Source organism: Tympanuchus pallidicinctus, unplaced genomic scaffold (genome assembly GCF_026119805.1).
Source record: "Tympanuchus pallidicinctus isolate F22 unplaced genomic scaffold, pur_lepc_1.0 scaffold9, whole genome shotgun sequence".
NCBI lineage: Eukaryota > Metazoa > Chordata > Aves > Galliformes > Phasianidae > Tympanuchus > Tympanuchus pallidicinctus.
The window spans coordinates 10,776,226-10,800,997 of NW_026294813.1; the positions used below are offsets into that span (position 1 = coordinate 10,776,226).

At 39.4% G+C, this 24,772-nt stretch overlaps 1 protein-coding gene across 2 annotated transcripts; it reads right to left on the reverse strand.

Moving 5' to 3' along the window:
* On the reverse strand, positions 1-20,380 carry C7 (complement C7). 2 transcript variants are annotated; one of them, XM_052670344.1, is made up of 18 exons: positions 20,086-20,305; positions 19,731-19,786; positions 18,991-19,066; positions 18,087-18,228; positions 17,201-17,342; positions 16,243-16,381; positions 14,920-15,054; positions 13,851-14,094; positions 13,092-13,205; positions 12,529-12,695; positions 11,325-11,553; positions 10,614-10,785; positions 10,193-10,280; positions 8,793-8,925; positions 7,713-7,904; positions 6,543-6,639; positions 2,988-3,172; positions 1-1,538 (listed from the first exon to the last, which is right to left on the reverse strand). In XM_052670344.1, the coding sequence occupies exons 1-18, from the start codon at positions 20,089-20,091 to the stop codon at positions 1,351-1,353; spliced, it is 2,505 nt and encodes an 834-aa protein (XP_052526304.1). In that variant the 5' UTR covers positions 20,092-20,305; the 3' UTR covers positions 1-1,350. The 2 variants fall into 2 exon arrangements, with proteins under 2 accessions (XP_052526304.1, XP_052526305.1); XM_052670345.1 differs by lacking the exons at positions 1-1,538; positions 2,988-3,172 and adding an exon at positions 4,141-5,702 and having other exon boundaries at positions 20,086-20,380.
* Between the last annotated feature and the right edge of the window lie 4,392 nt (positions 20,381-24,772).

Below are 24,772 nucleotides of genomic sequence, written 5' to 3' on the forward strand. Positions count from 1 at the left end.
TAACTGATTAATTTGGCCTTTATTCTTCTTATTTTAATCTGTAAACTGTCTGCAAAAATTTACAAATTTCTAAAAAAGAAGCAGCCCACAGAAAGAGTAATTAAAATAACAATCATGATCCAGGCTTAATCCTCATTTCCAGCGCCACAGAAAGCAAAGCATTTTCAGCTGAGAGTAGGGCCTACAAGAGTTAGGTAAATCGCAGATACAAACATGAAAACCAAGGGAGATGTATATTCTGGTAGGCATTTATTGATACTAAGAAACAACATCTGATATTTATAAAGCACACTAGCTTCTTGCTGATAGCGCTGCACTCTCTTGATCACTCGTCCTGCTGCTTACTGCCCACCTCTCATGTCATTACAGGCATTGTTTGAAAGGATGGTTGAGAGAGGCACCTCAGCTGACTTGCAAGATTCAACCTTAGCGAGCAAAGGTGTCCCTGCCTGATGACAAGTATATGGAAGGAGTATGAGAGACTCCTTGCATTTAGTAACTGTCTTTCTTCCAAGGTCGTCTCCAAGGGATTGTATGCTCTCTCCATGCCCACGAGAATGTATTTTCCCTAATAGCTCCCATGAGAAAGATGTGCTGTGGTAGAAGACTTCCACACGCAATGGTCTTTGAGCAAACAAGTATGGGCACAAGCATAAATATATGTGACAAATGTAATGCAGTTAGCTGCACTCAGAAATGTAGCTCATGGTGATAGCTACAACAGTGCAAAACGGTGATTCTTCTTGAAGTGCTTCTGTGTACAAGAAACTGAGCAAAGACATTCTTATTATTTAAACCTGACTTTGCTGTTAATACATCTTGTTTAGACTTTTAAAAGCTTCAGGCTCAGCAACAGGTTCAATGCTGTAGATGCTGTTTGCACAGCTGAATGAGGCACAGCAGGAAGAGGTTAGTCTATCAAAAGTTAAGAATTGTATGTCTTATTTTGTAAAGGCTATTCTTTTTCTAGGAAGCTGTAGTCAACACATGTATATGGTTGTGCTGCTCTCAGAAAAATACATTTGCAATGCTATATACTGTAATCCATCACCGCTTTGGCAATTGCAGTTCAGGAACACCTTTTAATTGTGACAGAAATGCAAACAAAGCTTGCCAGTGCTAAGTCAGAAGCATAAGCCAACAGCCTTTGGTTCAGCAGAGAGTGCAGCTCTGCCTAACGAAGGGCCCCAGTCAGTGCGACCAGAGCCAATGCACACAGCCCCGTAGGCTGCAGTGGGCTTCACAGCACAGCTTGTATTTGATAGAGCATGGTTTGAAGTATGTCCTGCCCAAGAGTTGACACATTTTGACACATCCCGTGGCAATAAACAAAATGAACCGTAACGCATCTCATTTGGTCTGCGCATCACAGGGCCTGATGCTGATGAGGGTGACAGTCTGCCCCTGGCACTGGAGCCGTCCGGCCTCACACTCTGTCATGGTCTGGCGGGCAGTGAAGTCGCTCACGGCAGCACAGACCTGGATGCCGCCCTCCTCGCACGGTGCATCTTTGTCACACACACAGCTGTTGGATTGCGCTGAGCAAGGGCACAGAGGAAAAGGCACTTAGGATCGCATCTGACTCAATGCAAAGCAAACCAAAGCATTCCTAGCAAAATGTTACTGGGAGTAACAGCGGTGTGCAGAGGGTGCTCTTCTCCGCCAGTTGTAGCATGAGCTGGCATTCATGTCTGACGGAATAACTAGAAGCACCAACAGGTGGTGCTGGCTGCAACAGCTCAGTGCCGACAGCAGGCCTTCCTCAGCTAGCTCGGCTGTGCTTGTGGGAAAGCTTCATCAGCTGTACGTCTTGCTGCCTCAGGGACATCTCTGATGTTACTGCTGAAAGCCTGCTAACACCAGTTTGTGAACTGTGAACGTACTGTTTGTGAACGTACTGCTCTGGATACCAGATACCCTGTGCAATGAGAGGTCTGTCCTTGGAAAGCAACAAACCAGTCAGGCATACACAACTTGAATTTTTACTTACTTACAGGCAGTGTCACTATAACAGAAGGATTTGCTCCTACAAATAAATGTGCATAGTTGTATCAGTTCCAACATCTAAAAAATCATGTGAGGAGGTTTACTTTTCACAACCATGTCTTTGTTTCAGTGTGGTATGTTTATCTCTGCTTAAGTTCCATCCAATTTTTTTTTTTTTTTTTTTTTGTCTGTTCAGAGTTGGTAGACAAAATAGACAAATTCCTATCAAGCAATCTTTTTTACTGTAAGAATATGACAATAACTGTGCCTTCTATCTGGGGCACTTCTGAAAACATAATTTACTCCTTTATCTTTCCATTTCTGCCAGCCCTCTATTAAATGCACTGTAATGGAGGACACTCAGGGAAATTAAATCAGGGAATTTGAGAACTTCCACTGAGCATAGCTTGCAAAAGACTGAGCCTCTTTCCTCTAGGGGAATATTCCTTCACCTTTGCTCACAATATGAGAAACTGGGGATATGCAGCAAAGTACGAACAAAAACAAGTATCTTTTCTAGGTGGTACAGAATGAAACATTCAATTCCTTGCCACAGGATACAGCTGGAAAGACAGCTCATCCAATTCCAGGAAAAGCCTAGCTGTTCTTTAGGGCAGCAAAGACTCCTGCAGTTATTGAGTTGGGGAACTTAAAACAGTGAGAAAAGAGTAAGGCAAAAGTTTCATGCACAACTTCCCAAGGAACATCAAATCAGGTAACTCATTGAGGAGGGAGTAAGTGTAAGTTTTTCCTGTAGAACCTGCCACTCTGTTACTCTCCCCCATGGGGTTTCTTTTTCTTCCTGCCATACTCAGACACCTGGTTGAATGGCTTGAATCCACTCAGCAGTAGTGTTGTGCCCTGTGCTGCTGGAACAGTTGGAGGTGCTGCACCGGCACAGGGCCATCACCACTATAATAGTGTGTAAATGGGGTTATGAACTTCATTTTGTTCATATTTCACTTAACAAATTTCACTTAAAATCATAAAGAATCTCTCACCTTCACATTTTTCCCACGAGCGGCATGACCCACAAGATCTCTCAGCTGCCTGAGGTGTTCTGCAGTTTGCTGCATTAGTAAGAGAATATTTTCTACCCATGCACTCTAAGGCATACATCTTGCAAACAGTTAATGGTATGTTTCTCTCTGTTCTTGGATCTGTGGCACAGATGTCCAGGGAAGGACTAAAAATAAAAAGCAGGGATCACGTCATTTAAAAGTGTTTTATCTTGGTATGTCTTAAAAAGAGCTGAGAGAATGGGAAACGTTCAGTGTTCAATTCTTTTTTTTCCTTTCAGTGAGGTTCATCCAAAGAAAGAAGTAGTGAACTTGAGGCTTAGATGCATGAATAATTCAGACTTTTTTGTTTTCCACACAATGCTGCCCCTGAGATGTTTGCATCCTCACTTGCCATGGGCCTTTTATTATTCACAATACCTGTACCTATGTTTGTCACATGTATTTTCCTTACTGATCTTCTGTTGACATAAAGAATGAGTTTAACTTTTTTATTCTGAGGTACAGCAAGAGCCCAACAGATATGTTGTGCCAACCAGCTAATAACAGAAACTCTGCATCTCTCTCCATTACATTATTTTCTTGTCTGGCTGTATAGCCTATGAGATGCTGGGGCACTGAGTTTTGATCAGTCAAAGTTATCTTAGCAGGTATGGGTACAGGAAATTCTTAATTTTTGAATATCAGCTTAAATTTGGAATAACATAATGTGATCCAGTGGAAGCTTCTAGTCTTTAAGTTAAGTTGTGTATTATGTTTAAATTTCCTCAGAGGCCTTTATATTTGCCTGAGAACAGTAAATCTCAGTATTTGATCCTTAAGAACAAAAATTTGTAGAAGAGGCAGGTTAAGTTAGCTGGAAAAATAAAAGTCAGATAGGATTGTGTTAATGTCTTTGCTTTGCACCATTTTATCAGCAGCAGAGGGGAGAGAGGCTGATTTCACCGCCTGGTTGAACACAGGGAAATCTGATTGCTGGGAAAGAAACAAGGAACGAATGCTCCATTTTTCCAATCTGTAGCTACAATGCAGTAATACTTCAATCTATCTTGAGACTGCTGTACCTATTTGCCATGGCTGGATCAGCTGGGGAGAAGTCAGTGGAAATCAACATGACCAGATGCAGGACCAGATGTCTAGAAAAAGCACAGTGAATCTGTGCTTATAACAGAATTTATTAATTTTCATTAATTTAGAAAGACTGTTAAAGGCGGCTCTAAGTGCAATAAAAATTATTAAAGGCAAGGAAGAGTCCTTGTGTAAAGGGAACCTGAAAAAATTCAACAACTTCTACCCAGGTGGGGGGTAGGAACACTCCTTTACTGAAGAACATAAAGAAGAAATGAAATTGCAGCTGTAATCAGCATACACTTTCTCTCTCTTTCACCTGCTATGAGAGGTGGGCAGCTTTTAGTTGAAACTAAGTGAGAAATTGAATTGAATATGATCTGAAGCCCATAAGTTTTAATATAATGTAGGCCAAGACAGGGATGCTATGCAAATAGATGCTGAGGAAAAACCCTTGCATCTAGTGCTTAGGTGCTGGTCTTTAGCCTCCAGCAGCTGAGGTTTCATCCATCTTAACGCACTAACTGTGCTATGGCCCTTTCGCAACCTCACACCCTTTCAAACAGAAAAGCTTGCGTTCATACTGTTATGTTCTCTCTGTCCAAGAAAGGAGACCAAAACCAATGGCCCGTTAGAGTTGGTCCCTCACAATTCCTGAGCTGCATTTGGAGCGCTGACCCCTTCCAAAACTCTGCCAGTTGCTGCTTTAGGGATTCAGCAGCTCCACTGCCCATGATCATTCTCTTGGCTGTAATTGGTGAGGGTAGATGTAACCTAAGGCACTGTCTTGAGGGACAAATGATCCCTCGTGGGATTCTTGTGCTGTCACTGGATTTGTGATGCGTCTGAAGCCACAGTTCTTCCCATGTCAGCTGTTCCCACCTCTTAAGCAGTGGCTGCTGCTGAGTGTCACCACCACAGAACAAAATGGGTTACTTCTGCACTCTGAGGAAGGACCAACATCTACTGACATGTCTGTGTCCTACAGCATTGATAGGCTGGCAGACTGGTCTGTTTTGACAGATGATGACTTATCTTTCTATTATTAGATGTGTTATTTCAAGACAGCAAAAAGACAGTATCAGTAACAAAAATGACTGCTATGCATCTTCCTGATATTTTAAACGCAATTAAAAAAAAATGGAAACAGGAGGCAGTAGATTAATTTTAACTAAGCTTAAATGTACTTATTTAATCTTACAATGTTATTGTGACTTTATCCAAGCCCTTCCCCAGTGTTGGGGACTCTCCCCACAAATAACTTCCCTGCATCCATGAACCAGAGACGTTGTTACCTCAATTTAGTGAGTACTGAGATAAAATGTTTAGGACTAGGTTAGCAAAACAACTGACTATAAAACTCTTAACTGGCTTATTACAGACCTTACACTTGCGCAAGGCAGCGTCTTCAAATACTGGCTAAGAGTCCAGTGGATCTACAAAATCTGAACAAAAAATCACTAATTGTAATTCTGAAATGTTCAAATTGTGTTGAATTTTGGCTTATAACTAGAGTCACTGGGCAAGGCATTACTGAGCTCTGAGGCTGACGGAACAATACACATACTCCACTGAGAAATTCTGCTACTTTGAAATCACTGGAGAGGAGTTCAAAATATCTTCTCCCTGCTGTATGAGGAAAGGACAAATCCAGTCTGTCATACTAAAGTTTCCAAACTGCTTAGCTTCTGCTGTGACATAAGCTGGCTGGATTTCACATTTAAAGCTCAGTAGTGACTTTGTTGGAAACTTCGTCTGATCTTTGAAAACCAGCCAGATGTTGGAATGCTGAATTCTTTGGCACATTTGGCTGTCAGCACAGGATGGTCTGTGGGGCCTCTTCCTGTTAATCTCTGTTTTGATTCTGTTCCTTCAACATTTTACAAGGAACTGACAGTTCAACTCATATACATACCTTTATCCTGCATTGTTTATTGCTGAATGTAGGCTTAGATCAGATAGGAAATAAACCCTGGTCTGCAAGTTATGAGGTCAGGAAAGGTGACATAACTGATCTGTGCAAATGGCTGTGCAAATGGGAAATTAGATTATTGTGCTGTTAGTAATGCTGCAGTCCCTAGCAGGGAAAAGAAAGCTGCTTTATTTCCCTACCTTACTGCTTTGATGCTTTATGTTCCAAGGGTCTCTGTTCTAACTTTTCCTCCGTCTTCTAAATCTTCAAAATACCATTTTATCTTTTTCCATCTATCTCACAGATCAAGTGGAACTGAAATTATTTCTTCACCTTCTGTCATCTAACTGAATTCCATCATTGCTAAAACCCACTGACAGCTCTGACAAGGCAGGTAAGTGATGAGTAGGACATTGAATGAGCTGTAAAGCAAACAAAGTACAATGCCTGCTTCTCATGAATAAAGCTTTCTAAACTGTCATGGAATGAAAACTTCAGAAATTTAATTGGACTTGAATAAAGTGAGAAGGTCATTGCTAAATCCAGCCTGAACTTACCCACACTCATAGGGCAATTTGCACACACATTGCGACTGCTGCACTTTCTCCCATGGCTGACATTTAGGCTCTGTCACTTCTGGTTTCACACTGGGAACTGAAGTAAAAGAACACAGACAATGCCAAGGGTCAGAAAAACAAGGGCTGCTAAAGCTTTACTCCAAAAGTATCCTACCAGCTGAGCATAAAAGGAACTGGATTATACAGCCATGACACAAAATCACATCTTGCATGTTCATTAAAAGTTCCTTCTGCACAGAAGGAACCAACAGTATTAAAAATATATGGTACTCTTTATAAAGTTACTGAACAGTAATTTACCCATAGGTCATGAGTCAGATGGAAAGAGCCAGGTACTATGTTCAAGCTCAAACACCCATCTCGTTTCTGCAGCAGCTGTCTGTCTCTGCTCATCTTAGCAGTGCTGAATCATTGCTAGCAACAGCTTTATCATTAGGTTTCAGAGTTACTGGCTTCACTACTGGAACCAGAAAAGCTAAGGCTCCAAAGCCCTGTGTCAAAATAGTGAGTCTTAATATTGTTATGCACTGATGGTAATACAGCTGCAAGTTCCATCTTACAGTCTTTAATCTTCACTATTTTTTCTAACTGTTGTACAAAGTAATGCTCCCTTAAGCAAGACACAAGCTATTTCTAAAGATGAAAGCATTTGAAACTTTCTAATCTTTACTGGAATTTCAATATATGATGGAAAAAAAAAAAAAACCACCAAAACCAAAAACCCCAACAAAACAAAGAAGGGTCTGTAAGGCTAAGCTGAAAGAGTTGGGAAGTTGCCATCAGTGGTACTTTAGATCTGGTACTTCTGTACTTCAGCAGTGGTTAGCTGAACTATGTACAGATATGTTAATCCCTCAGAAATTCTTGTGGTTAATGTGCACACCGATTTGATACAGTGATGAATGGTGAGAATGAGAAACTCAGACGTTGCTGCTCTTTTGGTCTAGGCCTTATTGCCACTTGCCCTTCATCTCCAATCAGGCTACCTCAGGCAGCAGCTGGCTGACCGAAAAACAACATACTTGAAAAGTAGGAGACATGCCTGGGTAGCAGCCATGTCAGCTACAATTCTGTGTTCTATCTATACCACCAATGGTCTACCAAGAAAATAAACTTCTGTGTTGCACTTCGAGGATTGCAGTGGCTTACCTGCCTTTTTGCACTGGATGGTTTTCATATCAGGAGTCCACTTGAGACTGGGTTCACACAAAATGGAGCGTGCCCCTTCTAGATGCATGCCATGTGAACAGGACAGAGTTATTCTCTCACCAATCTCATACGAAGGTTTCCATGGCTCTCCTTGCAGCCCCCCCTCCAGGAGAGGCAGGAGGCAAGCAGTTTCTAAGGAATGAGATTTGAGATAGCCACAGTGAACCAGTGGGCTGCAAAAAAGGGTTTTATCTCCTAAGTTTCTTAAGAAATCAAATCATAAGATTAGATGGTGCTCCTGTAGGTATACACTGATCATGTTAACATGAGCTATTAACAAATCACACCAAGAAAGTGAATGTGCTGTACCAAGGATACTCTGACAATATCTCCTCCTGCTACCTACAGGTCTGACCCACTCTTCTGCTGAGGGTTCATATCAGTGAGTAACAAGCTAATATGGTCAGATCATACAAACAGGGCCCTGGAACAACCTAAGGACTTAGTTCTCACAGTGAGATGGTGTTCAAGCAATATGGACTAGCCTTTGTGGTAGTCAGTTATGGCTAAACTGGGTAAGGAAAAAGAAAAATCTCTAATCCCACTCAATACTGAATCATAAGAAACATCTTTGTCAAAAAGAAATCCCAAGGATAACTGACTGCTAAAGAGGAAAAGAGTGGAGCTGTGCTTTTATGACAAGATGGTTACTTGAGGGCTTTGTGGTTGTCCAATGCTGCCTTCTGGACCTTTTTCTCTGCTTGGCTTACACCAACAATTTTTGAATTCCACTACAGGACTGAATGAAGGAACAAAAGTTTTTCACATAGAAAGCAATTCTTGAACTGTACTTTTCTTCTTGTTCCATTTCCTGTCTTAAAATAAGCCCTCATGGACATATTTCTATTCAGTACAAAAAACGTGGCTGCAAAATAAAAATCAGCATAAAGCAGATTCTGTCTAGGGATCTAGGAAATACAAGTGTGCATTTCCCCTGCTACTACTGGAAAGCAGACACTCAGAGAAGTTTCACTGGAATTCGGGAATTAAGTTGTATTTCAAAATGAGAAACAGACATACCCTGACAATATCTGTCTGCACCCTGCCACTCCAAATCACTGCCACACTTAGCAACAGGATTACCAATGAGAGAATATCCATGTCTGCAAGCATAAACAATAGTTTTCCCAACAGGATATGAATTTTCAGCATTCTGAAAGAAAATAAATAGGTGTCATTTAAAATATATATTCTAAAAGTGATTGAGTCTCTGGAATACTGTGGACTGTGCTGGTTATCAATAGCCAGAAGATGAGATCAAAATGGAGATCTAAAAAAAAAATCAGCAAAATACAGAATATTCTGGCTACCTTAACTTACTAAACTAAGGTAGGGCTAGGTTTTAGGGGACCCTTTGCCAGGGATCTGGCAGTGACACATCAGTGATGGAACAGCTCTATCCTGCCATTGTGTAAATGGATAGAAAATATACCAGTTATCAAGCATTAGAGGAGGAATACAAGCTCTTAAACAGCCTTTCAAATGGATCAGTGAACAATAGATGGCTTTGCTAATTCTTAGGAAGCATATAATCAGTTCCCTCAAGGTAAAAGTGATAACGGTCACTCAGAAGAGCTGGACTTCAGGACATACGCCATTTGTCATTTATATATCCCTCTGTTATATTAAAAATCTCCCTATTATAAAAAAAAAAAAAAAAGAGACTCAATTTCAAAGTGCAGGGATTTACTTTTAGTTATTGAAACAAAAGCTCTGATATGGGAGACAACTATTGATCACAGAAAAAAATCACTAGCAAAAGAGACAACACCAAATCTGGGACTTGCCTCAGGTTGCAGGTGTGCAGAGATAACTAATGGGTTTGACAACTAATGCTTTAATCTACTTATTGAGCAGAAATAAAGAAGATGTAATCAGTAGTCTGAAGAATTTTTTTGCCCTTGTTATATAGGCCTAATTTACCTTTACATGTCATTATTTCAACAGAGAATAAGAAAGCATAATGGTGAATCATGGGATATAAACTGCAGATCCCTAAAATGTGTTTATACTTTTGCTGTGGACCTTCTGGATGACCTTGTATAGTCTCTATGCTGTTTCCTCTCTTATTTCCTCTATATTAATATGGTAATTCACAAGGCACAGGCATTTTTTAATGTGTCTTTAGGCTATGACACATGTAGATTTCTTTATTGTATAGGCAGCGTGATACTGAAAGTAAAGATTTTGTTCTGGATTCTATATGACTTTATGGTTTGCTTTTATTCTTAATAAAAAGTCTTAGCAAATGCCCCGTAAACTTCAGCCAAGGAAAACTGCTGAGAAAGCCACTATGCAGTAGCTCTGATACTGAGCTTACCAGGATAAATACATGGCTGCAAGTGGATCTCTGCGTTAACTGAAGTTGAAATACTGCTGATGGGGATAGAACAGATAATGGAGTAGTAGAAATAACTTACTTGAACAAATCCATTTGCCAAGAGAGGAGGAGGTGAACAGAATTCTGTAGGAGTTATGGATGTATCAAAACAGTGTGGCTCAATAAAACTATAAAGTAAACAAAAGTATGGTTAAGTTTGAATTCAGCTTTCCTTTCAAAATGCTATGTTTCCAAAGAAGCCACGATTAAACTTAAAGCAGGCACTGCCAGGCTGTCTGAGAGAATACTGAGCAGAATAGTGTCACATTTACAGTTTTTTACCCCATTTCCCAGCCATACTTTCTATCAGAATCACAACTTCTGAGTTTCATTTTGTTTCAGCTTAAATGTGACAGCTCAATAAATGACCTTCTCCCTGAATTCAATAGCTTACATGGTATTTTGGATTAGATTTTTAACACTTCCTGTATTCATAACGCAGATGTTCCTTTTCTGCTTACCGAAAGTGCTGCAGCTCTTCATCCTCACAGGGCCTGCTCTCATGCTGCTCTCCTATGCAGTCCTTCCCTCCACCACTTGGGGAGGGGTTGTTGCAAGTTCTGCTCCTGGTTTTCCTTTCCCCTGAACAAGAGCTCCAGGAAGACCAGCAGCTCCAGCGCCCATCAACAATACCTACGTAACATTTGAGGATGTTTCACATTAAAAAGCTCTATAGGGTTGTTGTCCTTAAAAACAAACAAGCAAATAAAAAAACCCCAACAAGCTGAAGATGAGCCAAAATATGACCTTTCAGAAAGGTCCAGGTAGCTATATTTCCATGGACTTGGAATTGCTTACCAGTCTAAGACAACATAACAGTAGCTGCAGCTAGGTAAAAAATTAAAGAACAAGATTTTTAAAATGTATTGGTAGCTGGTCATTCAGTGCATATTCCTTCCTATTTATATTGCTATTCCTTCCTATGTATTTATTTGTTTGTTTGTTTATAGAAGGTTGCAGTTTGAGGTGCTAATGTTGTCCACTGCATTTAACAATAATAACACAAAAATTGTTTGCATAATACTGCTTGGACATGCAAAACAAGAGTCAGGCTCATTTGAAGATCCACCTGTGCTGAATGCTGGGCAGCAGTGGTTCATGCAGCAGGACAGGCTCCAGAGGCAGAACACATACTCCCATTCTGAACTCTTGTGAGCTTAAAAAGTGCTGACCTGGCTGATCTTGCACAAGAGTTCCCAGCTCACAAGCTGCTCCAAAGGTGTAAGGCTTGCAGTAGCAAGTGCACTGAGTTCCTTCCACAGCTGCCTCACCCCCATTCTGGCATGGCTGACATTTGCAGGGATCATTTTCAGCCATATATTCTTCAATGGATTGTTTTAGGTAATGCTTTTTGACTGAGGAGCAGGGAACTTCCTTTACCAGCTCATACAATGGTGTTAGCTGCAGAGAATAGAAAAACATTGATATTAAATAGTTATACTAGAGATAGAATAGTTTGTAAGCATATTTAGTCATGTGAAATGGTTTGTAATATATGTTCCTGCACATGGGACTTTAAAGATGCTCTAATTTCCTGTTTGTCTAGATTCTTATGTTAATTTTTAATATTATCCTTTTTCTGGAAAGTCAGCTTTGCTTAAACAGCACCCCTAGAAGTTACTGGTTAGCTTAGATATATTTAAAAGTATTTGAGATACGATATTACAGTTGAGATAAATGTGTACCATAAAACAGGCCAGCAAGGTACAAAAACCCTAATACTTGCCAAACCATTTCCAATCCAAAAGCCTGGATATCAGACCATTTCACTGAGCAGTCACTGAAGGCAACAATAAGCAAAAACATTTTGCATTAACTGAAAAGCCCCTGGCAGTTCCTTTGGTATCACACCTTTCTTCAGTGTATGGACTGCTTCCAAAAAGAGTTTAAACAAGGTAGCGGTGAATATGATCATAATCAGCCTTGTGTGTGTGGCTACCAGAATGCCCAGTCATATCAAATTTCTGCATGCACAGAAAAGGGAGAGGGGTAAAAAGAACAAGCTGAGTGGAAGCTGCCCAAATCTGCCAATTTCATGAGCCTTCAAGCCCTTTCATGAACAGGGCTATGTGGAAACTGAGCTTTTTTGAAATGTTAGGGTGATTCTTTATCCTCAGATAGAGCTCTACTAAAGTTACTGAAGGCTTGTAAAAGTGTAGGTATCAAGTTGCCAAAGGCTAGGCTGATGATACAGCTATCATTTCATGTTAACTTCATGGAATTTATTTCCTGTGAATTTTTTATTTAATTTATAAATTAATCTGAATACAAAATTATTTCAGACTACTACCTGATTAATCACCAGCTATAGCTTAATCATTTCTCCCTTTGGAATAATCCCATCTGCTCATTTCTGCTTCAGGAAACTATCCTTACCTTTTGTTTAATTACTCTGGGGTAGTCTGTCACAGATCTGGCCCAAGAGGAGTATCTCTGGTTGTTCCCAGCAGGATCATCCAGGTCTAGATAGCTAAGGCCAGCAACAGCACTTGGGCTTCCACCTTCTATGTAGGGATCTCCTCTGATCTTATTGTTGTTGCTTCCTGAATATTTGGGAATAAAAAATAAAGAAAATGCCACCGTTGTAATATTTGCAAATGGAAATAGAAATGATACATGCAAAATCTGTACTAGTAAGTAGTCACAGGACTCATTGATGCAGATCAACCATCTGTGCCTGTATCCAGCTGTCCTACATGGATGATATACAAGAAATATCTGGTTTTGCAGGTGTCCAGAAAAAATACTAATTATTGGGAAAACATCAGCTACATTTTATTGGTGCTAGGGAGTCTTTTAAAGTAGACATTTGGATCTGAGTTCAACATGTCACGATGCAGCTCAACACAGTTATCAACACCTGCTCCTCATTTTGACAGATATTTAAGAGGAACAGGAAGCTGTAGACATAACTGTACAAGTCACTACTGAACATTCACCTGAAGAAGTCTGTAGCAGTTCATCCAGCTTAGAGCACTTTGTTTTCTTCTTCTTCACAATGAATAAATTCCAGCCTGATGTGGTGCACTGATACATATCTGTTATGCTCATATCTGCAGATAAATCCATCCATTAACACATTGCACATAGGGAGCATGTTAGGTTCATTTCTGAGCTGTGTATTGACTTCAAGTGTGCATTAGAAAGAAAAAAATAAGAAGGCAGCTAAAAAGCAAGTTATGTTGGAAGGTCCACATGTTTCTAGAGCCTACAGATGGAGACTGACAGATGGGAGGCATACCTGGGAAAGGCTTATTGTTTCTTTCCTTCGTTTTCTCAGCAATCTCTAGACCTACAGCTTTGCTCCCCACTGAGCATGTTTGTGTATGTCACTCTGGTGTTTGCTCTGTTTGCAATATATTCTGCTTTTTACATTTTACCCAACCTCCGCTTTTAAGCAACATTTAAGTTTTAATATTATTTGAGATTCAGATTGGCCCTACAACTCTTTTTTAGCCTGGTGAGGTCCTGAAACAGCTGGGATAACTTGGCTACTCAGAGAACCCCACGTCACACAGGCAGATCTTTGACTAAACATTGCAGTTTAAAACTTTTTATAACCTTCTTTCTTTTGCCCATGAAGAGAATGGGCTGACAAGTAGAAGTCTCTTTCTAGATTTTAGATACCAGCTGGAAGAACATCCAAAGAAATTTTTATTCTTGTTTGTTCATTTTATTTCTGGTAAGAAATACTCTACCTTCTGCTTTCATTTTGTCAGTATCCATATAAAATATAACTTTGTATTGTCCTCCTAGAGATCCAGAATGTAAGAAATGAGTCCCAAAATTCTCAATAAATCTTCGGTAGGCATTATATTCATAGAAAACTGGAAGGTTGGCGAGCTCCCTCCAGAATGGTTCCGCAAGAGTGAGAAACTCTGGGTTGTTGTTAATAAATTGAGCAACTTCCACAGTGTTTTCAACAACCATCAGCTGTCTACTCTGGGGAAAGGAAAATAAATCAGTCATGCTTCATTGTACAAAAAGGATAGTTCCTATCAGCCAGATGATGAAGATGTGATATCAGATAATGAACAAATCTTTATAGAATTGTTGAAAGCAAATTGGAGGGACCAGAAAAGTTTTCCTTTTCAGTCTGATTTTATCTAGAGGATCAATTCAGACTCCCAAAGTTCTTTTTGAATTTTGTTAGACTAAGTCTCAAAATACATTGCTGTTAGAGCAGCAAGACAAGCTTATCCTCTGTTAACATGGAGGCCATGAAATTTATATATTTGTGACTTGATTTTGTTTGCTGTGAGATAGAGGTTTTATTTCTTAATTGAGACTCACTCACAAATTACTTATCTCATGCTTTGTTTTATATATGTTACAGGCAAAAGTTCTCTCTTAATGGAGTGCTATTAGAGGAAAAGATATTATAAGATAATGTAATCACAGTATTATCTGAATATTTTCAGTCCAATACACTCACAAAGATAGTAGAAAAAAAATGTGTGGAAAAAAATGGAAAAGAATAATCAGTTATAACAAGAAGCTGATGCTTTTCTTCCTCAAATATGGAGGAAAATAACTTGTAAATAAGGAAGGAAGGAAGGAAGGAAGGAACAGCAGCCAAGCCATTTTATTGGCAACTAAACCATTGATCTCTTTGAAAAGCTCTTCAGGGATTTCTTTTCTGTCATGGCCTTCCTGCCAAAAATATATGGGCAGAATTAATTTGTGCATCTCTCTATAACAGTGCATGAAAAAAAAGATGGAAATATTAATGCAAAATTCCAAGCTATAGCGACAATTCATACATACCTTATGACTCTGTTGCTCATTTTTCTTCTCTGAATAACTGTGCCCACTGTTTGATTTTTTCTTCTTTTCTGTGTGTTTCATATATGACCAGCTACTGTTGAAAAATTCATAACTGAAATCATTCTGAATTTTAACCTAGAAAATGGAAGATAGAATTCTGTATAAAGAGGTTATGAAGGATGTTAAAAATTACATAAAGTAGATCTAGTCCTTCCTGGTGCAGAAAATTGGAAGTATTTTACAGCCTGAATCCATTTCAGATTTCATGAAATGTTATGAAAACTATTGAATAATGTGTTACTTTTCAGTAGTGTTACTCTCATACAGGATGAGAGGTAATGGCCTTAAGTTGCACCAGGGAAGGTTCAGATTGGATTTTAGGGAAAGTTTTTCTCATGAAGAGTGGTAATGCATTGGAAGAGGTTGCCTAGGAGGTGGTGGAGTTACTGTCCCTGGCGGTGTTCAAGAAATGTGTAAATGTGGTTCTAAGATACATTGTTTAGTGGGCATGGTGGTGGTGTGTTGATGGTTGGGCTAGACAATCTTAGTGGTCTTTTCCAGCCTTAATAATTATATAATTCTGTTACATGTGTGTGCATATGTATATATACATGTAAGTTTGTATATGAAGTATCTACATTACTTAGTAAAGCACATTAATGATTGCTTGGCCTACTTTTGACAAGAAGGAGACAAACCAAATCCCTGAGACAGTTATTTGAAATAAAGCGTCTCAATGGAAGATCTCCGCAAAGTATTCCAAAGCCAGGTGCCCATCATGTTTCTTAAGGTAATTCAAGTTGCAGCTTATCCAAAAGAGGTGGCTTTATGTTCTAGCTGTGAGAGAGTTCGAAATCATATCTGAGCAATTACACTTTTTTCTTTCCATTTTAGCAAGACATAAGCTAGCTTATTTCAAAATAGTAAGCATATGTATACACCTTTGAAATCATTATATACTTTAATTTATTTATTTTAGCTTTTAATATACCAGATTTTTTCAGCATAAACTGACACAACGTTCACAGAGCACCTAGTGTCATATGGCCCACAACTCTGGTGGCACTGAAACATTTTGCTATTGGCAATAGCGTTAGTTTGATAACTCCAGCAGATGTACAGCGGCACAGGATTATTTTCTCTGCATTTAATTCTGTAAGAGATGAAGCACAGCCACAGTTCCTGGGCTTTCTGCAGAGAGGGAACAGGCATTATTCATCTGCGTTTAGGGAAGCCTATCTGCCAAGGGACCCTGCAAGGATTCTCATTCTCCCCATTATAATCGTTATTCTAAACACAGAGTTGTGCTTAATGCAGACAAACCTGGAAAGTGTAAGCAAGAACACTTTCACTCAGCCTGTAGTATTCTCTCCCATCCCCACTGAAGACTTTTCTGCATTGTCCTCCAAAGTTTTTTGTATGAATAACTCTTCCCCTAGACTCTCCAGTGACTGCATCAAAGCTGCATGAATAAAAGCATGAAAAATCATTAAGACACCGAGGCAGAAATTCCTCTACAGAAGTTAAAAATTACCATCCTGTTATAACTGAATGCTGTATCTGCAGCTAAGTTCATAATCTAATTTACCTAAGAAAAGGGGAACTCAACTGACAGACCCTTTTGTCGGTAGAACAGCACATGAGCACATGGAAAAAAAAGCTCTTAATATTTCAACCAAAATGGACACACATTGATTGACTTTAATTTATTTATGTTTATCACAAGTGATTTTATTTTTATTTTTCCAGCAATTCATGTGCAATAGCAACAACAGGACACCCACTCAAAAACACTTTTATACTATAGCATATAGTTTAACTATATAACTATATAACTGAATCATATCATGTTCCAAGTGATACAACTATTTGAAAGAAACGTGAGATAATTATTTTGTTAGGCTGCATGGAGGATGCAAAAATAAAAATAGATATGGATCCACAGCACTAAATGAAATAGCAGTAAACAAAAAGAATGAATGTTGCTGGCTCATTTTTTCTGTTCTGATAGTTATGTTTTAGTGGCTTACATTGTATTTCACATATCAGAAGATGTATTTAAATAGTAGAATAGAAAGCTTTATTCTTTGCCTCAAATCAAAGAGCTAGTACATCTCAGCTGCTCTGAGCCACCAGGATGATGGAGGCAGCTGGAGCACTTTTCCATATCAGATGCTCTACCATTGGCCCAGGAATTCTGTCTATAGCAGAAGCTTGTAAACACAATAAAAATATGAAAGCTTTTGGCGCTGGTATTACAGAGGTCTGCACAGTACATTACCCTTTTCCTGTAAGTTCTGAATTTGGAGGTGTTTTATCAGTATCACATACAGTCATCTTCTCTTCACATTGATCTTCATCAGCACCATCTTCTTCGCAATCCTGATCTCCATTGCACACTAGAGATCTGCTAATACACTGACCTAAGAGGAAACAAAAATGCATGAGAAAGGAGGAATGTTTGTTTAAAATTAAATATCAGCTAAAATCAAAATGACTGTCTCACTTAACTGTGATGTTAATTAGCTTGCCATTCCCACAGTGGACTTAGGAGGGATTGTGAAACAACAGTAAATGTAGACATAAAGAAATAGTGCATAGTACCCTCAGGAAAACCACAGCCAATCAAGTCTTCTGATACATTAATAAGACTGTTTATTTCTAAGTTTTCTTCCTACACTTTCATCTTGTGCCATATCACGTGATTAAATCTGATTATCTTTCTGATAACATCAAAACAAGTTTATCATATTTCTCTATGATAAATATCTGCCCAATGAGGTAGTGTGTCTTTTTTGTGAAGGTAACAGAAGTTGCTTGCATGCTAGATTAGTCTGGGGTCCCTCAGTGTCCAGAACCCAGATGGTTTCTAAGATGTTTGAATATAGCCTTGATCAGTTTTCAGCAATGTCATCTAAGGTTGCATTCTTTAATTACCTTCTCTTAATTAAACACAAAAACATACTTCGAAGCAATTCAGTAAATTGAAAATTACAATCACATCTGATTTCTGAGGCTGAAAAGGAAAAAAAATCTTGCTAAATCAAATCTATTTGTAGGTCAAGGATTCACTAATGGCATTGCTCATTTATAAACTCCAAAGACAACAAAGTTATATTTCTTAACTTCAAAATCCAGAAAATGGTGAAAAATATCTTGGATGGTACCTGAAGAGCATCTGAACCGATCGCCACAGCCATCCTCTGTTGGGCATCCCCTTGTTGGGGTGCAGGGTCTTGTTTCAAAGGCATCACCAGAGCAGGGGTTTCCCCCATACTGCCCATAAACCGCTACTGTCCGCCTCCGAATCTGAATGTAAATCAAGAGAGATTTTATGAAATTGAAACACAAAGCAGAAACAGTTTACTGGTGTCAAGACATGGATGCTGCTCTACTGCTGTAAAGAATGAGGCATTCACTACTTTTTTCTAAGACTAACCACACTTCATATTGCCACAGTACGGTAACAAATTCACAAGTTAATAAGACAACTATGTGGTCTTTAGATTGAGCCATAAACTTGGCTGGTTTGTTCAATAATCTGATACGAAACCAATAGGAGGAAAGTGCTGACAAATTTCAGTTTTCTTTTATATTATTAATAGGCTAGTTATGCCTGATATAAATTTGCTAGTGTTCTTCCAAATCAAAATGCTATTGAGAGATATAATAAAATCTAGCATCAAGTGGGTTTCCTTTGGCTTCTAAAAATCAAAAGTACATATAACCTCTCAGATGAAGATGAGTGGAAGTGGTACAAGACGAAAAATGTCTTGGTGTACTGAACAGTTTAGTCAATCTTTTTGGAACTATCACCAAAACAAAAACAGGACAAATTATCTTACAATGTGAATACCACAGCTTTGAAAGAGCGCACAGAGAAGACAGACTGGAGGATTCCGTTCTCTAGGGTACAGCAACCTTTTTTGCTCTTCTGTGGAACAGCACTTCAGGTGCTTTTGTTTGAAACTTGGTTTGAGTTTAAAGATAGAACAGATTCTTCATTACTGGGGGGGAAAAAAAGCATATGTTTGTGAAATCATGCAGTCCTAAAAATGTGTCTATTTATACCTGTTTTTGGGTACAGCCATCACACTCGGACCAAGGGCCAAAAGAATTCCAACGACAATTGACTGGACGGGAACGGCTGTCCCAGCAGGGTTTTTTGCATTATAAAAACAGAAGTGGAATATTGTTATTTCCATTCAAAAGCACTAGTGAGAAACTTCTTTAAACAGCAAAGCAGACCTCCAAAGAAAATGAGGGGAACCGTCAGGCTCCCACTAAAACTACCAAGATCTGCTTTCCATTCTTAAGAATAAAATCAGCTCCTCCTCAACCTTTCTGGTCACTGATCAGCAAGAAACTTAGCGTGTTCCCTTGTCTTGAAGGTCAGTAAGGCCCTGTGAATCCACTGGTAATTTCAAAGACCAGCTCCACATTGCAAAGTAGAGAGCATCCAGATCATGTCCAGAGGTGTCTGGGCAGCAGTCAGGGTTGCCGTGCCTCCAGCATAAGCAGGAGGCATAGGGGTGTGACCCACCCACAACATGGGACTGGCTCAGGGCAAGATGTGGTTTGCGGGCTCACACCACTACTTGCTCCTCCTCCACTGAACAAAGAGATGGGGGATACAATAATTCCTTCCTGTCACCGTGGATAACAGTGGCAGTGCTGATCAGTGTCAGTTCTCTGCCAGGAAATTCGTCTGAAAACACCTTTAAGCCCAGCCCCATGACATGCAACAGGCATTGTCTGTTAAGTTATCCATGCTTAGTCTGTACCATGCTATTTTCTAAATAAATATTCACCTGGAAAAAATGGGAAAGAAGCCTGAAACCTCCAGCAACAAAAAAATCCCCAGCACCTGAAAAAAAAAGAGAAGCAAAGCAAAGTTACTTTTTTTTTTTTCCTTATTTTTCCATTACCTCATGCAGCTATTCCAAATTTCTGCAATCTTTACACTACTCTGCTTGGAGAATTAAGGACAATAGTGCACTGATTTTCTTCAGTCTTCTTGTGCAAAGTACTGCTTTTCAGTTTTCTTCTTTCTTCCAATACTTCTCAGTCACATTTTCAGCCAAGTATTTCTCCACATAAATTAACATTTCATTGCATTTGCCATATTCACTTCATCAGTACAAACTAAGTAAACAATTGTCTTACCTTCATGTTAGATGAAGTATTCAGACATCCAGCAATTACCAGGGAAAATGCGCTTCCACTCAGTTCAGCAGCTGAAGGAGTCAGTCAGTCTGTCTGCAACTGTATGTCTCTGCTCATTCTGCCTTGCTGTTCAGCTTCTCTTTCCCCCAAAAGGTTGAACACTGCTGAGGAATTTTATCTTAACCCAGCTAGTGCTCTCTGGGGACACAGCTTGCTCTTGGAGCTGCCCAGTGTTTTTAAGACGCATAAATCAAGGCTTGGCTGGGCAGAAAGATGTGAAGACTGCTTACTGGAAGAATGTCTTTATCTTCTCTGTCACTATTTCTTTCCTCCAAAGGAGACTTTTAGGCCACTCCTGGTGTCACATACACTGGACCACAGCTAGTCTCTGCCTCCAGCAGGCAGAAATGCTCTAGATTTAAGCTGACGTTGCCAAAGTTTAATTCTAATCATGAACACTCAGTCTTCCCTTCTGCAGTCGTGTTGATTTCTGTCGGTTCTCATATTGAAAATCAGCTGATGGATATGAATACAGTTTTATTCTGTTTTTATTATGGCCCTGTTGTGAATGCCATTGGTATTTATGCTATATCAACAGCTACTTTTAAGGGATTCACTTTTTCTTTCCCCACCCTGCCATGCCTTCTGATTTTTTTCTTCTAATTTTTTTTTTTTTTTTCACTTCTGGGAGCTGATCTATTCTACTAAGAAAACACCACAAAACTTTCTGTGAATTTATCCTAGCATAGTCTGCATGAGGCCCTCATGGAAAAGAAGCTCCTCTCTGAAATCTCTTCAGATACTACATCTCAGGCGCTACATCTATTTTGAACTGTTTAGCACAGTCCTCAGAGAAAATGTTTCATGTGACATCATTCATCTAGGGAGACATTTAAATTCTGCACTCCTTTGGCATGGTTTGCTTTCCTCGAGAAGATGTCCAGGTCTTCAGTCATGTTACATGCGCCTGGCAGTGCACCCGTGTCAGGGGCACTGTGTCCATTTTTCAGAAGTTGAGAAAGTTGGGAACCACAGAGCCCATATATAAGGCCTAATATAAGGCACAGGCTATCTTTGATACTTTTCATTTTTATTAATGATGAACCTCTTTTGTAATGTGATTTATACACTTTCTTCACTTTTATATGTATTTTACTGCTTCCAGTTGAAAACCTCATATTCCTGTTAAGTTGTATGGCCAATTTGTCCAAAATTATTAGAGGTCATTTGCCTTAATAAGAAATGATTAAACCTGAGTTCAGCCAAGTTGCTGGCCTGAAATATGGAAATTTTTCTAAAGACTATTTCTAAAGACTATATCTCTCCAGACATATGCCTTGCAGTTAGTTGTTTCAATGGCTTAGATAGAAATGTCAGTTTCTGTAAGTACATCTTAGTTACAACAACCTTCAAGATAGAGATGTGCTGTAATTTGCTCACAGACAACACACACAAATAAACTCTGGAGGCCAAATACAACCAGCAAAGGATGTATGTGTGGTGTGGATCTGCTCTTGAAGAGTAGTAAAGTTGTTGAAATTTTATTCACAGAATCACAAATTGTAGGGGTTGGATGGGACCTCCACAGATCATCAAGTCCAACTCTCCTGCAAAGCACGCTCCCTACAGCAGGCTGCACAGGTAGGCATCCAGGTGGGTCTTGAATATCTACAGAGAAGGAGACCCCACAGCCCCCCTGGGCAGCCTGTTCCAGTACTTTGCCAATCATTCAAAAGAGTTAATATTAATGGAGCATCTACCTTCAAGAACCATTTTGGCAAGACAAAATTGTTAACTTAGCAGATGGTGGTATACTAATCATTTCAGCACATGTTTTTTGGTACCAAAGTCCATAGAGATTATCTTCCTACATTTGGGAATAGGATCCTATTTTTTAACTGACCATAGCTTCAGCAGTGATAAAAGCAAAGAAACTGTCCTGACAAGGTACAAAACAGAGTGAGGCTAGAGCTGGACTTGTGCCCCTCCTTGGACTGCAAGCCTATGGCTCCTTTGCTGTTGTGCAATGGATTGCTGCTCAGTCTCCTCTCAGTGGGACTGTGAATGTTTGGCTCCATTTTATAGAGTGTTTACAATAACTTTTCTCTGCTTAGCACTTAGGCTCTGTACCTTCTAGATAGTTTCCTACTAGTATTTGTTAAGGCAATGTAAGTCTATGTGCATTTGTGGGGTAGCCTCCTTGCTTTTTCTGATGGGTGAAAAATGCAGGGCCAGCACAGAACCAGGATATGACTTGTAAGTACTGCTACAAACAACAGAAACTATTACTGAGAGGTCAGACTGAGGGAGGAAGCTCCCCAGTTATTTCCCTGGAGTGCACAGCAGTGAGGGACAGAGCATAACTTTCAGAGATGAGGATTTTCCATTACCATTAGTGAAAACAGCAGTAATTCCTGCTCTACTAACCATCTGGCACTAAAAACATATTTATGGTAGCAACTTTCAGTTTTTGCTAAACGTTTCTAATGTCTATGCAGATATGAACTGTCTTTAGGCTTAAAGGAAAGTTTAGGAAGAGTAAAGGAGAAGTAGTTTGAGAGAAAAAAAGGATTAGCCATAATGCAAGGTATTTCTTATCTCGCACCACATGATAATTCTAGCACAAGAATGATTAATATAATGCTTCACTTGCTGGACTAATGATATTCTGCCTAGTTTGGAGACAGTATGAAACATTATTGTCTGTATTTTACTTCACACTAAGGTCAGCCAGAATATAATTATATCAGAGATGTTTCCCTATAGACTTCCAGCCCTTTGTAGGATTGATGCTAAGGTTACTCAATAGTTTACCAAGCCTTAAATAGTCTTGTGTCTTCATTGTCCAAGTTCATTATGCATTACAGCCCTGAAGACAGTCTGTGCTCCATGATTGTTGCAAATGCCAAGGATTCAGTGTCAACCGAGTGGAGAAAGAACATCCTGTCATTATGATTTTAAACGGTGAAACTGATTCAGGGAGGTTTTGGATTTGTTTCTGATTGCTAATGCCATTTAACTTTTAAAAAGTATATTAATTGCCTGTTTTGCTTTTAAAGTATTTGTCATGTTTCAAGGATTAATGACAGTGCCTTGGGATGTGTATCTATAAAATATGTCAAATAGCACTGATGTTGTGCTAACAGTAATACAAATGATCTGCTCTCAAGGGACTTTGCAGAAGGATATTGCCTTTAGAAACTGGAATGAATGTACTGGAGACTGTGTCACACAAACAAGGGCAGAGATAATTCTGGTTTAAACAAAGTGGGTCAGAAGAGAAGAGCTCATGTTACCATAATTCAAAATTCTGAAGGTTTTAGTAGCAGATAAGTGATAAATTAGACTTGTCTACAGCACAGACATTTCAGCCTGTGGGGAAGGAAAGGTCATACACGGCCAAAAAAGTCACTACTGTTCTTGAGAATTAAATTCTAATCTTACAGCACAAGACAAGGTGAACAAATTTAGCAACTTGATACTGCCCAAAGTACAGAGTTTCTATTCTGCTTTTCCACCTCTTTTTCAGCTGCTACTTCACATACCGATTATGTATTTCTCCTGCACATCTGGCATTGGGTTTGACACATTTTGGTTCTCCCTATGAGACAGTTTAGTCCATTACAATAAATTCAGCAAAAAAAATATGGGTACTTTTCTGCTCTGTTGATGAGTTAGATTGTCTGCTGGGGAGTTCAGGTAGAAAACAGAGCCAGGAAGATGGTGGCAATGCACTGCCAGGGAGGAGAGAGAGGGAGAAAAAGAGGTGAAACTTATAAGATAGAAGATAGACAAAAGCAGACCCTTCTGCTTGCAGATCCAGCCAGACACTGCATGGGCTCAAGTGTCTGCAAACCAACACCTTACGCAACTCTTCTGGTTGATGCTTATCCTAGACTACTGGTTATAGCCACCCTGTTTCTCTTTGCTTCACAGGACTCTGCTGGACATGATGGTGGAATCCAAATTCACCACCCTATCTAATGACCAGTTGCCCAAATGGGCCAGATGTAAGTGTTCTTTGAGGCTGAATATTTATTTCTTCATTTCTGAAACTACTGATACTTCTAATATTCCCCGAATCATCCCAGTTCCATGGTGAAAAAATGCTAAGTTTGAACCGTCAGCCTCTGGAGGTGGTTGAGGTATGGATAATAAACATAAGTGAGATTTTCAATAGCCTTTATCACTGAGGGATGGGAGTTTGGTAAAGTCTTCCACAAGCCCTTCTCAACCTGAAAATCTGCCTGCTGCAGATCCACATGCTCTCATACACCTGCCCAGGAGCAGAGGCTCACACATGCATAAAATAAGTGCATTTCATGAATCAGATGGCTGGTCTCATGATTTTAACCCTTCAAATAAGCTAACACAGAAAGAGTCACATGCAACAATCAAAGCTGGAAGAATTATTGCATTGCATAATGGTGACACAAAGGCACAAATGAGGTAGAAAAGAGTATCTCAAGGATTAAATCATGCCAAGGACTGTACAGTCAGTTCCAAGCAACTGACCCTCAATGGAAGACAAGGTCAGTTTTTCACAAATATTGAATGATTTAAGCTTCTGTTTATTTTTTCTTGTATCTTCTACATTGCCTAACTGTGAGTTTAATTCACAGTTTATTAAATTTGTAAGTAGCTTGATATGAGTGCTTGAGACAGCAGCATCTAGCACTGGTGATCC

Excerpts from the sequence above, each read along its gene's own strand:
- C7 (XM_052670344.1), bottom strand. Across the intron at positions 14,095-14,919 it reads ATGAGCAACAGAGTCATAAG|AGTAGACAGCTGATGGTTGT; the intron begins GTATGTATGAAT and ends TCCTTTCCCCAG. Across the intron at positions 12,696-13,091 it reads ACTGCTACAGACTTCTTCAG|GAAGCAACAACAATAAGATC; the intron begins GTGAATGTTCAG and ends CCAAATATTCAG.